The 15,192-nt window shown below is 39.3% G+C and overlaps 1 protein-coding gene across 10 annotated transcripts in view; it reads left to right on the forward strand.

The window, feature by feature from the left end:
• The window catches only part of TMCC1 (transmembrane and coiled-coil domain family 1), a 162,420-nt gene that overhangs the window by 65,550 nt on the left and 81,678 nt on the right, over nucleotides 1-15,192 (forward strand). The window contains exon 1 of one of the 10 annotated variants that reach the window (XM_079122535.1): nucleotides 9,073-9,864. The exons of the other annotated variants lie outside the window; for them this stretch is intronic. Coding sequence (XP_078978661.1) covers nucleotides 9,826-9,864 — 39 coding nt within the window. The 5' untranslated portion in view covers nucleotides 9,073-9,825. Of the gene's footprint in view, nucleotides 1-9,072; nucleotides 9,865-15,192 lie in introns of those variants that run through there. 10 annotated transcript variants of the gene reach the window in all.

Genomic DNA, 15,192 nt, shown 5'->3' on the forward strand with positions numbered 1-15,192 from the left:
CCAGTCTCAGTAACAGCGAGGTACTAAGCAACTCAGTGAGATCCTGTCCCTAAATAAAATACAAAATAGGGGTAGGGATATGGCTCAGTAGTTAAGCACTCCTGAGTTCAATCCTGGTACCAAATAAAAACAAAATTCAAAAATTGTTGAACTCCACGTCCAAGTGCAAGGATAGAAAAGAGTTAAGGAAGCAAAATTAAAAGTACAAGTCATGGGGCATACCTGGAAATAGACAGAAATGCAATTAGTATCCCTTTTTTACTGTCAAGAAAACACTTAACCATCATAATCATTAACTGTACAGTGTTGTGTTGTTAAATACATTCACATTGTTGTAAAATAGATCTCCAGAACTTTTTCATCTTCAAGTCTAAAACTCTAAACTGATCAAATAAAACTCCCCCTTCCCCTTTTCTCCAGCCCCTGGTAACTACCATTCAATCTCCTATGACCTTGAGTACGTTAGATACCTCATATAAAGGAATCACAGCCTGTCTTCTTGTGATTGACTTATTTCACTTGGTGCCCAGGCAGCCTCCAGACAAGGTAAGCTGTTGGAGTCTCGGCCCATACTCTTGTTCACATCCCAAGGAAGGCGCCTAGGTATGGTGAGGTAGGAAAGGAAAAGTATCTTTTTCTAGACCCACCATGGTTCATGTGAGGTCAGTAGTAAGAGGAGAAAAGAAATGGAATAATAAGAAAAAAGCATACAGATTTATTTAATGTTTTACATGGCATGGGAATCTTCATAAGGAAATGAAACCCCAAAGAAATGGTTAAACTTGTGTATTTTTATACTTTTTTTTTTAACAAACTTTTTTTATAACTGTTTTCTTATGTGGTATTGAGAATCGAACCCAGTGCCTCACAGGTGCTAGGCACATGCTCTACCACTGAGCCCCAGCCCCAGATGTAATGGTGATAAACTATAGAAGCTTAGCAGGTCCCGTTTGTTCAGGTTCCTCTCTGTGACCCTTCATCTTGAGAGAGAAGGATGTTTCCTTATGTAAGGCCTGGGGAGGCCCCATTGGGTTTTAGGACCTTCTTCAGTGGAAGGTCAGAAGAATCCTTAGGTTTTAAGACCATCTTCAGTGGAGAAGGCTGGGAGGATGTTGGAGAGTCCTGCTTTGGTGGTTTTCTCAAATGCCACTGCAGTATGCTGGGATGGTGTGTTCTGAATCCCATCAGGGAGTGTGGAGGGAGGGGTGTGAGGAGGCACCACAGACACCGTGAGTGTCCCTGCTTTTTGGCTTGGAGTACCATCTTGGTTTCACAATGGGCTGGGCATCATAGCTCTCGAGCTGGTCTCTAGAGTTCTTACTGTGATGTTGTCTGTATATTGTTTAGGACTCACTTCCCTGGAGGAGGAAGCTTCCCAGTCGCCATCTTGATGATGTCACTCTCCCTGACATAACTTTTCAAAGCACAAAATTCAGCCAGATGATTTATTTGTTTTCATAAGACTTGTCAGTAAAAGGGAAACAGTACTTTGAACTTGCATATGGCATTTGGTTTTGTATTTTATGAAGTTCATATCTGCAAACAAAATGAAATCTAAAGCATCGATATCACGACTTAATTTTGTAATCTTTTCTTTTGGGATAAAGATATAAGGTAATAGAATAGACATGTTAATCCTATAAGATAAGACTGTTTTCTTTTAAGGTTTCCCCAGCATTCCACAAATATTTATTATATGTCTAGTATGTGTAAGTGACTGTACAATTAAGATATGGGGGGGAAATAAGAGACCGTCCTTCAAAGTGCTAAGTGTGTATGATGTGTCTGCGTGTAGTTGGGGGTTGAACCTAGCGTCTCCTGCGTGCTAGACAAGTGCTCTACTACTGAGCTACACCCCCAGTTCTTTTTAATTTATTACTTTGTTTTGTTTTGATTTTTGGAGCGGGGTCTTGCTAAGTTGCCCAGGCATAGCTTGTGATCCTCCTGCCTCAGCTTCCTGAATAGTTGGGGTTACCACGCCAAGTTCAGAGTGCTCATTTTTAAATCAAGAAGAGTCCTAATGCATGAAAAACTAGTCGTATGGGAGCTGTGTAGCAAATGCAGAAGTACAAGCACTCCCTGCAAATGAGTTAGTTTTCCAGAGACTGTGTTATGAGTGAAGCAGCAGAAAAGACAGTGAACTGAAGAGGTTGGGGCTTGTTTCTAGAGAAAATTAATTTGGACTGGACCTTGAGTGTGGATCGTATCTTATTATCTACCCTGGAGAAAAACTTACACATGCAAAAGCAAGCGCGCACAGGCAGTACTGTTTGTAGTAGCAGAAACGTGGAAATAATCTGAGCTCATCAAGAGAACAGCTGGATAAACTGTTGAGTCTGTGCCATGAAATACTCTGCAGCAGTTAAGAAATATGTATGTAAAGTAAATAGCATAGATTACGTATGTGTTGAAAGAAAAATTCTGAATAATTGTAGTTTTGTTTTTTGAACATTTATATTTTAATTGACAGAATTGTACATATTATGTATATCATGTGAAATAGACATTCTGGAATAGCTAAAATGAACTTATTATATGAATCACCTCACATTGTTACCATTTTTGTGACAACATTTAAAATTTAAGCATTTCTTAATATATTGTTAATTTTAGTCATCACATATATCAGATCTCTTGAACCTAATTCCTCTTATCTAACTGAAATTTTGTATCCTGTGACCAACACCTGTACAACCCATTTAAAAAGGAGGTTGCAGATAGTATATTGACATTAGTTGGCTTATAAAACAAACCAAACTCACCTACAAGTAATACCCTATAATTTTTTAGATACACAAGTATGCAAATTCATAGTAAAAAAAGAATATATTGATAGCAGTGGTTATAATAACTAAGCTTTCATAATTTACAATATGATTAGAACTAAAGAAAAAAGCCCAAATGGAAATTCATGAAAATACTAGTAGTGGTTATTTCTACGTGATTATTATGAATAACTTTTATCTTATTTATATTCAGTGTATTCTGTTAATTTTTATAGAGAACACATCTTATTGGAAAGTGTTAAATGATAATCATTTGTAAATGGGAAGTAAATGACAAAAAGCTAATAAAATTAATTCTTACAGTGGAAAAGAAGAACAGGCAGAACAAAGTTTGCAGATAAGGAAAGTGGATGAGGGAGAGGGGAAGAAATTTAGAGTGTCAGAAATCGTTAAAGTTTTACAGAACTAGCAAGCACTTCTTTGTATTATTAAGGCATTCATTTAAAATATATCAGCATAATTCTGGTAGGGTTTCAGTCCCTAAGGAACCTGGATTTTGATGATCAGATGTAGGCAGGCAACTTACAAAAGTATAGGAAGAAAGAATTGAATGGTAAAGCAGGGAAACGAGTCGGTGAGGTTGATAGAGACGTTCCCTGAAGGAACAGAAAACTGAGATTCTGGAGTTTAGATCAAAGTAGTGGGAAAGTAGTGTAGATATTTTTAGGACCTGGATTTGATAGTTGTTAAATATATATATATAATCCTGCTGTTTTTTTTATCACATAGTAAGCAATAATCATGTCAGTCATCTGGCACTCAAGTAGGCACATAATAAACACCAATGGAATGAATGGTCAGTCATGCTGACAGGTGCTAAATTTACTTGGAGAACAGTGCTAATACCAAGGAGCCTATCATTCCATAAATACGTGGAAGGATATATAGAGAAAATGAGAAGAGGAACAGAACTGACTTTAAGATTTGAAAAATAGCTTTGTCTGAAGAGTCCAAAGTAAAGTTCTAAGAAACTTCTTAAAAAGATACACAAGGAGCCAGGCACAGTGGTACATGCCTGTAATCCTGCAGCTCCAGAGGCTGAGGTGGGAGGTTTGCAAGTTTGAGGTCACTCTGGACAAAGATAGGATGTGTAAAAGGAGCCAGAACAAGAGATTGTTTTTTTATGAATTTTAAGTATAGGCAAAGTTATAGAAGTCATAGTTAATGGTTACTTTTAGGGGAGAGGAGAGCAGTAAGGAATTTAGGAACTTTCTGGGACTGGAGATATTTTGTTTTCATATGGAAATTAATATCCTATATCTTCATACATTTGTGTATAGCACTGTGTGTATGTCTGTAATACCCATCAGTGAATTTGTATGTTTACATGAATTCATTTACAGAATGAAATATTCATCCATCATATTACATAGCAGTAAAAACTTACTTACAACTATGTGGCGCATAAAGATGATGAGCAAAAGAAGCATTTATTTACACCTACATATTCACACATGAACAGATTCATTGGTGAACTCGTAAGATGGTCAAGAAACTGTCTTCATAGAGAATCTAGTAAGAAAAAAAATGGGTTCAAAGTAAAGGCATATTTAGAAAATTAATGTCTTGACCATAAATAACCTTCACAAGAGATGATCCAGGAGGATAAGGACATTTGTCTACAAAAAGTACCTTTATAGACGAGGCAAGAACCTTGTTCAGTGAGTTCATTGCCTTGATACAAGGAACTGGAGAAGGAGCCTTGTGAACTCCCTGGCCCTCCATTTCTTCCTTCCATGCATTTGCTGCAGGTAATGTGTGGCTTAAGGTTTGGGGAGAAAGAAAGAGAGAACCCAAATCCTTGCTTTTTTGGAAGTAAACAATTTAGTATATTCGAAAGAGCCATGTCAAGATCACCAAGATGAAGGCTTTATTTGGCAAGTTTGGTCTTCAAATCAACCATTAAAACTGGTTATGGAATTAAATATCATAACCTTTGATCATCAACTTCTTTTAACTTCTTACTGCTTAATATTAAGGACATTACTTTCAGGGCTATTTGTATTGAAAGTTGCTTAGACTTTGGTAAGTAGTTACATAAATTAACTAAACTTCAAGTATATAAAATGTTATATGTATTTACCTACTGTTGGATTGCCAAAAGAAATTAGTTTTTGTAAACAAAAATCTCCTACCACTTAAGGAGGCCTGACTCACTATAGGGTACCCTGAAGTTGACAGAATCATTGACTATACTTTTTGGAAATAATGTTCTTCCTTGCTTTAAAGGTAGACTGTAACTAAAACATAATTTCTGAAAGAGGGAAGGTGTCACATTAATTATTAATGGTGACCTATTTCCATTTGGGCAGTTCGTAGAAAAATAGTTTACAAATGTGTGCAATTTTGAAAAGAAAAATAACTGAATGTTGTTACTGTTTACATCCCCATTCTATAACCAAAACACTTTCTGAAGACTTCAGGCTCAGAAAGGCTTGACTTCAGGCTTGTCTCGTTAGTGTGGAAGGACTATTTTATTTATCTGTGGTTCTAATTTGTGTTTTTCCATCACTCAGAATGCCCTTCCCCTTACTTACCCATCAGCAGAATTCCTACCTAAGTTTAAAGACTCTAAGACTTGTTCTTCCCAAACAAAGTTCGTCATTCTTTCCTTGTGCTACCAATGTACCAAGTATTTGGGAGGGAGGCATGGAGGACTTAGCCAGGAGCACTTTACCACCGGGCCACATCCCCAGTCATTCATTCATTCATTCATTCATTCATTCATTTATTTATTTATTTATTTATTTATTTATTTTTCAATTTTGAGACAAGGTCTCACTAAATTGCTGAGGCTGGCCTAGAACTTGGAATCCTCCTGCCTCAGCCTCCCCAGTTACTGGGATTACCAGTGTGCACTACTGCGCCTGGCCTTCCCTACTAATTATCACTGCTAGTGTAGTATTTACATTTTGTGTGACAGTTTAAGCTGTTTCTTTTCTATACTGTGACCTCCATAACTAAAGGGGTGCTTCATTCCATACCTATCCATGTCCGGTATCCTAAATACATGTTCTGAAGTGGCAGTGTATTACATGATCAAAAACCTATTAAGTTCTTATTTTAATGATTAACTGGAGTTGCCGCTGTACAGTTACTTCTACTAGGTTATCACAGGAAGCTGGTCAGAACACACAGTGATGTTTGGGTTCTCTCTTTCTCCCGAAACAATAAGATCTATTTAATATAACTGTTATGAGACTGGACACCAAAAAGATAGGAGAGAGACCTATAACCACATTACTTCATGTGTGCAAGAGTTTAGGTAAACTTACTCATATCTTAAAGTGTAGTAAACTCATTTAGAACTGAATGTAGAAAAGTTCCAGCTTTAAAAATGGAATGATTATTCAGTTTACAAAAAATTCTCCACGATTGTCTTAAGTAGTGTTCTTGGTGCATTTAAAATTATTAAAAATAGGAGGAAGTCTGAGGTAATGGAAAAAGCATTGTAGTGAGAGCTGGGCATTTTGAGTACTAGTCCAGCTCTAATTGTGATTTGGGGAAGCTTTGAACTTGAGTTTCCTTCTCTGTAAAAGTATTGTTTGTATTATTTGACCTTCAGAAGTATAAAACTTTAATACTAATTTATTTTAAAAATGTGTTTGTATAGGATTTTGAGAATTAAGTTATTGCAGGGGGAGGGACAAGTATTTGGAATATAGAAGCTAGCTAAATTAGGGTGATTATTTGAATTTCCTAAGTATTCATCCAAGATATTCATGACATGTATGTGTGCATTCGTACTCACACGTTTTACTTTTCTGTATAGATAATGTTTTATATATATTATCTACACAAACATAAATACAGAACATTTATATTTTGATAAAAAAGTGAACCATACAACAGAGAAATCTTTCTTTTTTAAAAAAGTATACATTCAGATGTGTAGCAAAGCATCTACAAAGTCTTATGTTATCTCCAACGCGGGCTTCTATATGCTACTTTGAAGAAATTTTTCTCCCTATGATGATAATGAAGAAAACCTAAAAGACTTCAGACAAACTCAGAACACCTAGACCGTTTGTCCCTTGGAAGCAGGTTATTTGACAAGTAAGGGAAATGTGCTGGGATCTGGGGTCAAACTGTCAAAGAAGCATTTTTCCGTTTCCAGGTTTTACTAAGAACTGTTACCTGTGGTGAAAAGTGGCAAGACTGCCCAGTGGTTGGCATTTACCTCCTCTTTAATCACGACTCAGAGTTCTTAAGATGGGGTCTGTGGGCTACTTGAGATTGTATGTAAAATACTGTGTCCATCCGGGCCCTTCATGTTTGTCATCCAGGAACTAAGTCCATAGCTTCTGACTAATTCACAGAGAAGTCTGACCCAAAAACGATTAAGAACCCCAAGGGATGGTTCTTGTCTGTTCCCACACAAATTATAAAGTCTTGTGGATTTTTGGTCACAGGCTACTAAAAATGGTCCTGGTGTGGTAAGAGAGTGATTGCATGACTCTTGACTTTCCTCTAGGTTATATATTTCTATGTTTCCTGCTGTGTTCTTGCTTTTTTTTTGGGGGGGGGGTGGGTACCAGGGATTGAATCCAGTGATACCTTACCACTGAGCTACATCCCCAGCCCTTTTTGAGACAGGGCCTCGCTAAGTTGCTGAGGCTGGCCGTGAACTTGTCATCCTCCTGCCTCAGCCTCCCAAGCCACTGGAATTGGGCTTTTGCCTTAACCTTTGTTCTTAGTCTTATTTTTTCATCTAAAAAGCTGCCATTCTCCTCCAAACAGACCAGATTTAAAGACTCTGATTTTTCCCCTGACAGCTTAGTTTATTGTAGATCTTTTCTGTTTTACTTTTTTCCATTTTTTTTTATCAAGGGCTGAACTGTTGTCATATACTCAACTGAATTTTAACAGGATTAGTTGCATCTAGGCTTTGAGACTTTTAATACGCAAAAAAGAAGTTCCCATTAGAATGGAGACTCCATCCTTTGAATCTATAAGTCCTTTCTATATATCTGGAACTTTAAAGGAATTTTCAGTTCATGATTGATGTATGTCTGGGTCTGTAGTCTTTGGACTTTTTTCCTGCTTCCTTTTCTCTTTTCTCATTAATTTTTTGATAAAATCTTAAATAGCAGTGACAGTTACTTAGGAACACCTCATCTCTAAGACAGCATATTTTTTGGTAAGAAATTTCATTATTACTATATCAGTATCTCATTAATCCTGCCTGCTTTCCCAGGAGATTTCAGAGTACTTTGTTTCATTTTCTGTAGGACAAAAATGGAGGCACTGGTACTCTTATCACTTAAAAGCAAAAATGAACTCAAGAACTCTGTCAACCCACTTTCCATTTAAAGTTAACTTTCTCTAGGTTTAAATATTAGGTTACGTTGCATACTGTGAACCTTAGATACCAAGGAAATTTTACTGTTAGTAGTAAGTAGTAGTTGATCTAAAAGTTTTTTTAGCTTTGAAAGTTTACAAAAGGTAAAACTTGTTTTACCAAAAGTTACCTTAAGATTTTCAAAAGTTCGACACATAAATTTCAGAGGGTTTTTCTGAGACTTAGCATCCTATTGTTTGAATTTTGTATATCTTTGCTGTTCCTAAGATGTGAAATACATGTCTTTTTTTATGTGAATTTTTAAAATTATGCATCATTTTTGCTCATAGTTGGAGACTGATAGCATGTGATAGGGGTGTAATTGAGAACAGCCACTGCACAGAGGACTATTGTTTTTAAATTCATTTTTCACTTTCCTTGCCCGAAGAAAAAATAAGTAGCACTCTCCAGTGTTCTCATAGTATTCATGTTTTAGAGATTCCTGCTTTGCTTATTGGAAGAGTCAGGATATTGATAGAAATTTCACAGAGTCGTTTTAAGAAATCCGTGGGGCAGTAGACGTGAAACTCCTAACAGCGAGTGCACATAGGAAGTTCACTGCAACAAAGGCTAGAAATGCGCAGCCTAAGGTGGAAACTGAGGGGTCCTGGGGTGTGGGGGGAAGACGTGCCGACAGGTTTTCCCTGATCAGTTACTAAATTCATTCGCGAATGATGAGCAATTTGGAGAGGAGCGCACAGAGTGGAAATCTCATGAAAGTGCACCTTAATCCTGAGGGGCGGTCTGGGAGCAGACTCAAAGGGGAAAGGAAGCCTCCCATGATGGCAAAATACCCTTTTCTCTTGGGCCGCCTCACCGTGCTCTTCTTCCCTACCTCTCTACCTGCATCCATTCACTCTGAGCTGTTCCTTTTCTGGGTAGTTTGTTTTTTTTTAAATACTTTGTTCCAACGAGCGAGGCGATCACTTGGAGGCCACCTCAGCGAGTTGAACTGGGCCCAGAGTTGAGGTCACCGTGCCGTCACCGTCCGGGTATGCCTCTGCACCTGACACTCCTGGCCGGGCAGGACCCTCCCTGTGAATAGGAGGGACGGCTTGGCGCACGAGCCAGACAAAGCCGCGCCGCCGCAGCCTGGGGGCGTTTCCCAGCGCCGCCGGTGTGCGCCGCCGCTCCCCCTTCCCACCTCCTTTTCTTCGCCCTGCTTCACCCGCCAGTCCCCTGGGGGGCAGGTCCGGAAAGGGGTGTTGGTTTGCGCAGCCCACCTGGTCGGCGAGGCTAGGGGGAGCGGGACAGTGGTCGCCTCCTGCTGGAGGCAGATGCTCCGAGCCCCGAGCGCCACTCCCCTCCGCACCACAGAACGCCAAGCCCGTCCCCGCCCCCAGCGGAGTCTCAGGTGGCACCCCGGCCGCATCCTCGCCTAATGGTCTGGTGGGAGGGGAAGGGGTGGTCCTTGTGTCCGGACCCCTCGCGGCTGACTCACAGGAAGTGCTCGGAGAGCTTGGCAGCCGGCGCCGGCTCCAGGATCCCGCCCCGCCCGCCAGCCTGTTCCCACGTAGGCTTTGCCCTATCTGCCGGCAGAACAATGAAGTGCTTCCAAGTTTGCCAAGAGTCCTAGGGAAAGGCTTTGGACTTCTGTGGCAGCCGTCAAAATGTCCTGCCGGCCACTTTCCCCAGAAGCTGCTTTTTAAAAAGCCCTTCCTCGGTGGATTGCTTTGTCCGAAGAGCCTCAGGGTGACCATGGTTCAGCGCTTCAGCCTCAGGAGGCAGCTCTCCAAGGTGGGTCGCGATTCCGCGAGTCCGTGCCGGGGAAACTCGCCGGCCACGGCAGGCTTGCTTTCTCTCCGGTACCGTCTGTCAAGCCTGCCTTCCTCTAGTGCTAAGGAGGGGCCAGGAGGAAGCGCTGCCTTTTGTTCTTTCATCTGACAGACACAAAGCTTGAAGGCTGACTGCACTGGCACCCCGGGATGGTGTGCTCCCAAAACTGTAGCTGTCATTTGTGGATTTGGACGAAGTTGTACTCAGCTCCCCAGATAGAATTTCCAGAAGAGTGTGGGTGAGAGAGAGATAATTGTAGGTCAAAAGCACGTATTTAATTAGTAATAAACGTAGCAGCTTATGGACCAAGAGGAGAAGACCTTCGTGGTCTGCAGAATCAGGGCTCTCATACAAATTTCACTAATAAACCAGAGAAATGATCACAAAAGAGTTCAGTGAGCAAGACCCTCAGGAAAACGTTAAAATGAGGGCTGTGTGGAGAGTTGCATACTTAATGAAGAAGTGTGTAAAAAGCAGTTACCAGGAGGCTCACCAGGCGGTTTCCTACAGAGTTCTAATTGAAAAGCAGATTTCCTATTTGCAGCTTTGGGGGGAAAGTTCTTATGATCTGATAATAATCACACTTCAAATAAAAGAAATAAAAATGGCAGGCGCTCCTTGGAAGAGGGGATGGTGGTTTTGTGAATGGGCTCTGGCTGTGGCCACCCTCCTAGATCCAGTACTGAGTCTTGCCTTAGTTCCAATAGGGACCCATGTAGAAAGAGGTGTGGGAAGAGCTGAGCTTTATTTCATAACCCATTGTGTTCTTTAAAAGCTCCGTTTTAAAGATGTAGCACTTTAGCCACTTGGTGGCTAAATTTTGTCACAGTTCATTCTGCGCAGACAGAAGCCTAAATAGTAAATCAGTATTCATTCTTCGCTTCCTTGTCTCTTGGTTAGAATTAAGTCCTGCAGTGTGTTGGATCTTAAGGGCAAACCCTTAGCTCCTCATAGGTGACCCCGTGGAGATTGTGTGCACTGAAGTGGACAGGAGCAAAGTGATTGTCACCATCCCCATGTCAAATGGCTGAACTTCTGCACCTTTAAGCCTAACAGCGACTTTTTGGGGAGTTTTAAAATATATTCCCCTACCCTCCTGTGCCAGGTGTGGGGAGCAGGGAGGGCTGGGAAGCCCCCAGACTTATAAACAATACAGAGGATTGCTTTGCTTTTTTTTTTTTTTTTTCCCCTTCCCTGTTCTCTAGCACATGTATTTTCAAATGTGCAGAACATTTAAAAAGCAGGAGCTGTTAGAAATTCTCGGGGCAGTGACATTCCTGCACAAGAATTTCTGATATCAAGAGCCAGGTGATCAGTTTGATTAGAAAGTTACTGTATTCTAGGTGTTTTGCTAACAGTCCTTCTCTCCCACATTTCTTTGAACTATACTCTTTTCGTTTATGACTGTACGTATGACTGCTATCTCCAAAAAGCTTGCTTGTGTGTGGAAAGAGAATAGGAGCACATTCTCTATCACGTGAAGAAACAAAGGGTGCGTTATACACAGAACACTCCGGAAAGTAGTTCATTCAGTTCCTTTTTCTAATACTCCTACCCCCATTTTAACATGGTTTATGGAGTCCTATAGGAGGTTGGGACCAAATCTAAGGAAGTTTTCTCTCTGTCGAGTGCCCTTGACATATTATATGTTTAGTAGCAAACTGAAAAATGTAGAGTTGCTTCAACCTGTAAGGCACTTAAATATGAAGGAGAATCTGAATAGTTATGTCAGTGAGTTGTTGGTATATTTGATCAGATTTAAAAAACAAAACCAGACTTCTGTCTTTTCAGCCAAACCCATAGGTTACCTGAGAGCAGACCCCATTATGTGATATTCTTGGCACACTCTGAACACAAAATACAAGTGCTTTTTCACAGATAGAAACAGTTGCATAGTGACAATTTCAGATGGTTCCAGCTTTAGTAACAAGTATTTTTGCTGATAAGAACTAATTTGCCACAAGAAAAGGATTTTCTTAAGATGATCTCAGAATTTGTTTTGTAGTACTGGGGATCAAACCCAGGGCCTTGCACATGCTAGGCACTTAGCCATATCCCTAACCTGATCTCAGAATTTTAATATCAATTTCCTATTTTAATTTTTAAAAATGTTGATGTGATCATCTTTAGATTCTGTTGGAAATTTTCTGGAAATTATTTGTAAATGTCTGCAGTGACTTTAAACCCACTCTCTACTTTAGATGCTTTTTAACTTAAGTTTGGCACTCATCCTTACTTACCATAGACATTTTCCCTAGAGTATTGAAATGATTGCTGTAGGATAATGTCGTTGACATCTGAACTAAGAAAGAGGAGGTAAATCAAGACACAGGTGAACTAAAAGTCTTCAGGGTCTTTTTGTTTTTGTTTTTGGTGGTGGTGTTGGCAGTGGCGATGTTTTTGGTTTGTTTGTTTTTTGGTACTGGGGATTGAACTTGGGGGCACTGGACCACTGAGCCACATCCCCAGCCCTTTTTTGTATTTTATTTAGATACAGGTCTCACTGAGTTGCTTAGTGCCTTGCTGTTGCTGAGGCTGTCCTTGAACTCAGATCCTCCTGCCTCAGCCTCCCACCGCACCCAGCAGAATCTTCAGTTTTTAACAAAGATGGTCACCTGTTCTCTTTGATGGAATCCCAGTACCTGACTCTCAAAACAGTTGTCCATTTTTGTTGCCTGTTTGTTCTTCTTCTGTTACTTCAGGAATATTTGCTAAGAAAAATTTTTTCCTCCTGCTCTCCATCTTCTGTGTGAGTCCGTCAAAATAGTCTAGAACCTGCCAGTGTGAACATTTCATTGAATCCCCAGCAGCCCTTGAGTAAGGTGGTATCCACTTCATTTTGTCATTAAAGAAGCTGAGTTTTGGAGACATCAGATCCTGCCCAGAATCAGCAGGAGTCAGGTTCAGACAGGCTGAACTTGAGACCATTCTGTTTCCCCATCCACTGACTCCTTCAGTCTCCAGCAGGTCGGTCATTCTCACCATTGCCGTCTCTGATGTTTCTCCACGTTTCCCCAGGCTTACAGAGAAGAGTGTCTTAAGTAACTTGGGCAACATCCTAGAGCAGCCCTCTCCCACAGAGCTGAAGTGTATATGCAATAATAAAGTGTTTCCCTTGAATAAAGTTGTTTTCATTGGCCAGAGAAATATCGATTTGTGAATTAATTTAATAAAGCCATATTAAAGCTGTAGTAAATGTGAAGTAATTAAATATAAGTTGAAGCTTAACTGCATATATTTATATGAAACTTTAAACAGTGCTGCCTTTAAATTTTTTTTTTTCATAGAAAGGAGAAAATTTTTACTCTTTAAGTTTCCATAGTAATGTTAAGAAATGAAACACAATGGATTAGGCATTCAGAAAGGCTTTTACTTCTGACTCTACCTTTCTAATCAAAGGGAAATTTCCTCTAAAATCTATTATGGGTACTATGAAAGTAGTTTTTCCCTCTTTTCCAATAATTTCAGTTGTTAAAAATTTTTTTAAAAATTAAAGATAGAAGGCTTTGAGAAAATTTTAAGATTAATGATTTCAGTAAAATGCTTTTACTTTACTTTTTTAATATATATATTTTTAGTTGTAGGCGAACACGATACCTTTATTTTATCTTTATATGGTGCTAAGGATCTAGTCCAGTGCCTCATGCATTCTAGGCAAGCACTCTACCACTGAGCCACAATCCCAGTCCCTTTACTTTTGAATAATAATTATTTCCATGGTTCAGAAAGTAAAGATTTCAGTGGGCATGGTGGCACATACTTGAAATCTCAGCAACTCAGAGACAGGAATCAGGTCACAAGTTCAAGGCGAACCGCAGCAACTTAGTGAGACTGTCACAAAATAAAAAAGACTGGGAATGTAGCTTAGTGGTAAAGAACCCCAGGGTTCAATCTCCAGTGCCCCTCCCCAAAATAAAAATAAAATAACTGAAATCTTCTAACCTTTTCTTTTCACACATTACACACCCCTGCCTCCATGTGTAACCAGTTTTTCTGTGTTTTTCTCCCACCATTTGTTTATGAGTATATAAGCAAATTTGAACATCTATTTTCTTTGCTTTCTAGCATCGTAGACAATGCTGTACATATATTTAGTCTAAGATAATAGCGTGAAGTTCCTTTACCACACATGGATCTGAGTAATTAACTCATTTTAAGTTGCACGTTTATTTCCACAAATCCCTATGAGGCTTGCTTTCTTTAAGTCCCATATAGCCTCATGGAACCCACTTTGTACATCATGGATCATTGAAACAACAGTAAGTCAGTGACGACATGATTCTTTTCCAGTCATTCAACATTTTTTTTCCCATTCCATTTGAGAGTTTTCTTTTGGTATGTTTATATTTTTCATTTGGTGAGAAGATAGAAAATAAAAATCTCACCAGTGTTTTGTGGGTTGGCCTATAAAGAGATTAACGGCTGGAAAATAGGAGATGTGAGATCTTCTCCCGTTCTGCTGTTGATATGTTGAAATCCTCTAATCCAGACTTGTAAGCTTGTCTTCACCCTTTCCACATTGCTCAGTGTACTGTTATTTGGTATCAGTCCAATATCAGCAAACGAAATTTAAGAACATTTTAGAGAAATGTTGATAATAACTTGTATTTTAATAACACCTTGTTTTTCAGAAGTAGTTTCTTTAGAATTTCCACCTGATTTACTTTGCGTTTAAGACCTGTGATATATATGACTGACTTAATCTTTCTGTGAATGTGTCTTCATCAGTAGAAAGAAAATATGGATTTCTTTTTTCTTCCTTTTTTGTGTTTTGAGAGTATTATTTCTGTTCGAAGTGATTAATTGAGGTCATTTAACAGTATTTTGATGACTGAATGGTAAATTTTATCTTAAGTATATTTTACTGCAACTTATAAAATATGTTGAGCGCCTTCAATGATAAACATGAGCAAACAGTGAAATAGTGTAATTCATCACCCCTGCTGGGTGGGGTGGTGCATGCCTGAAATCTCAGCTACTTGGGTGGCTAATAAAAGAGAATCACAAATGCAAGACCAGCCTATGCAACTTAGTGAGACCCTGTCTCAATATTAAAAGGACTGAGGATATAGCTCAGTGGTAGAGAACCCCTGGGTCCAATCCCTAGTATTCCATAAAAAACAAAAGAAAATAAAACAAAATCCAAAAACTTAGATAGGAGTCAGTACTGGATGGACACTTTTAAATAATGGGAAAACATGCAGCATTTCTTTTTGTGCTCTTTTTAATTTTCTTACTGTATATGTTGTCTAGCTTCATACTTGAAAATGTAACGTTTTGCATTTTTAT

This window comes from Sciurus vulgaris (genome assembly GCF_902686455.1).
Source record: "Sciurus vulgaris genome assembly, chromosome: 19".
Taxonomy (NCBI): domain Eukaryota; kingdom Metazoa; phylum Chordata; class Mammalia; order Rodentia; family Sciuridae; genus Sciurus; species Sciurus vulgaris.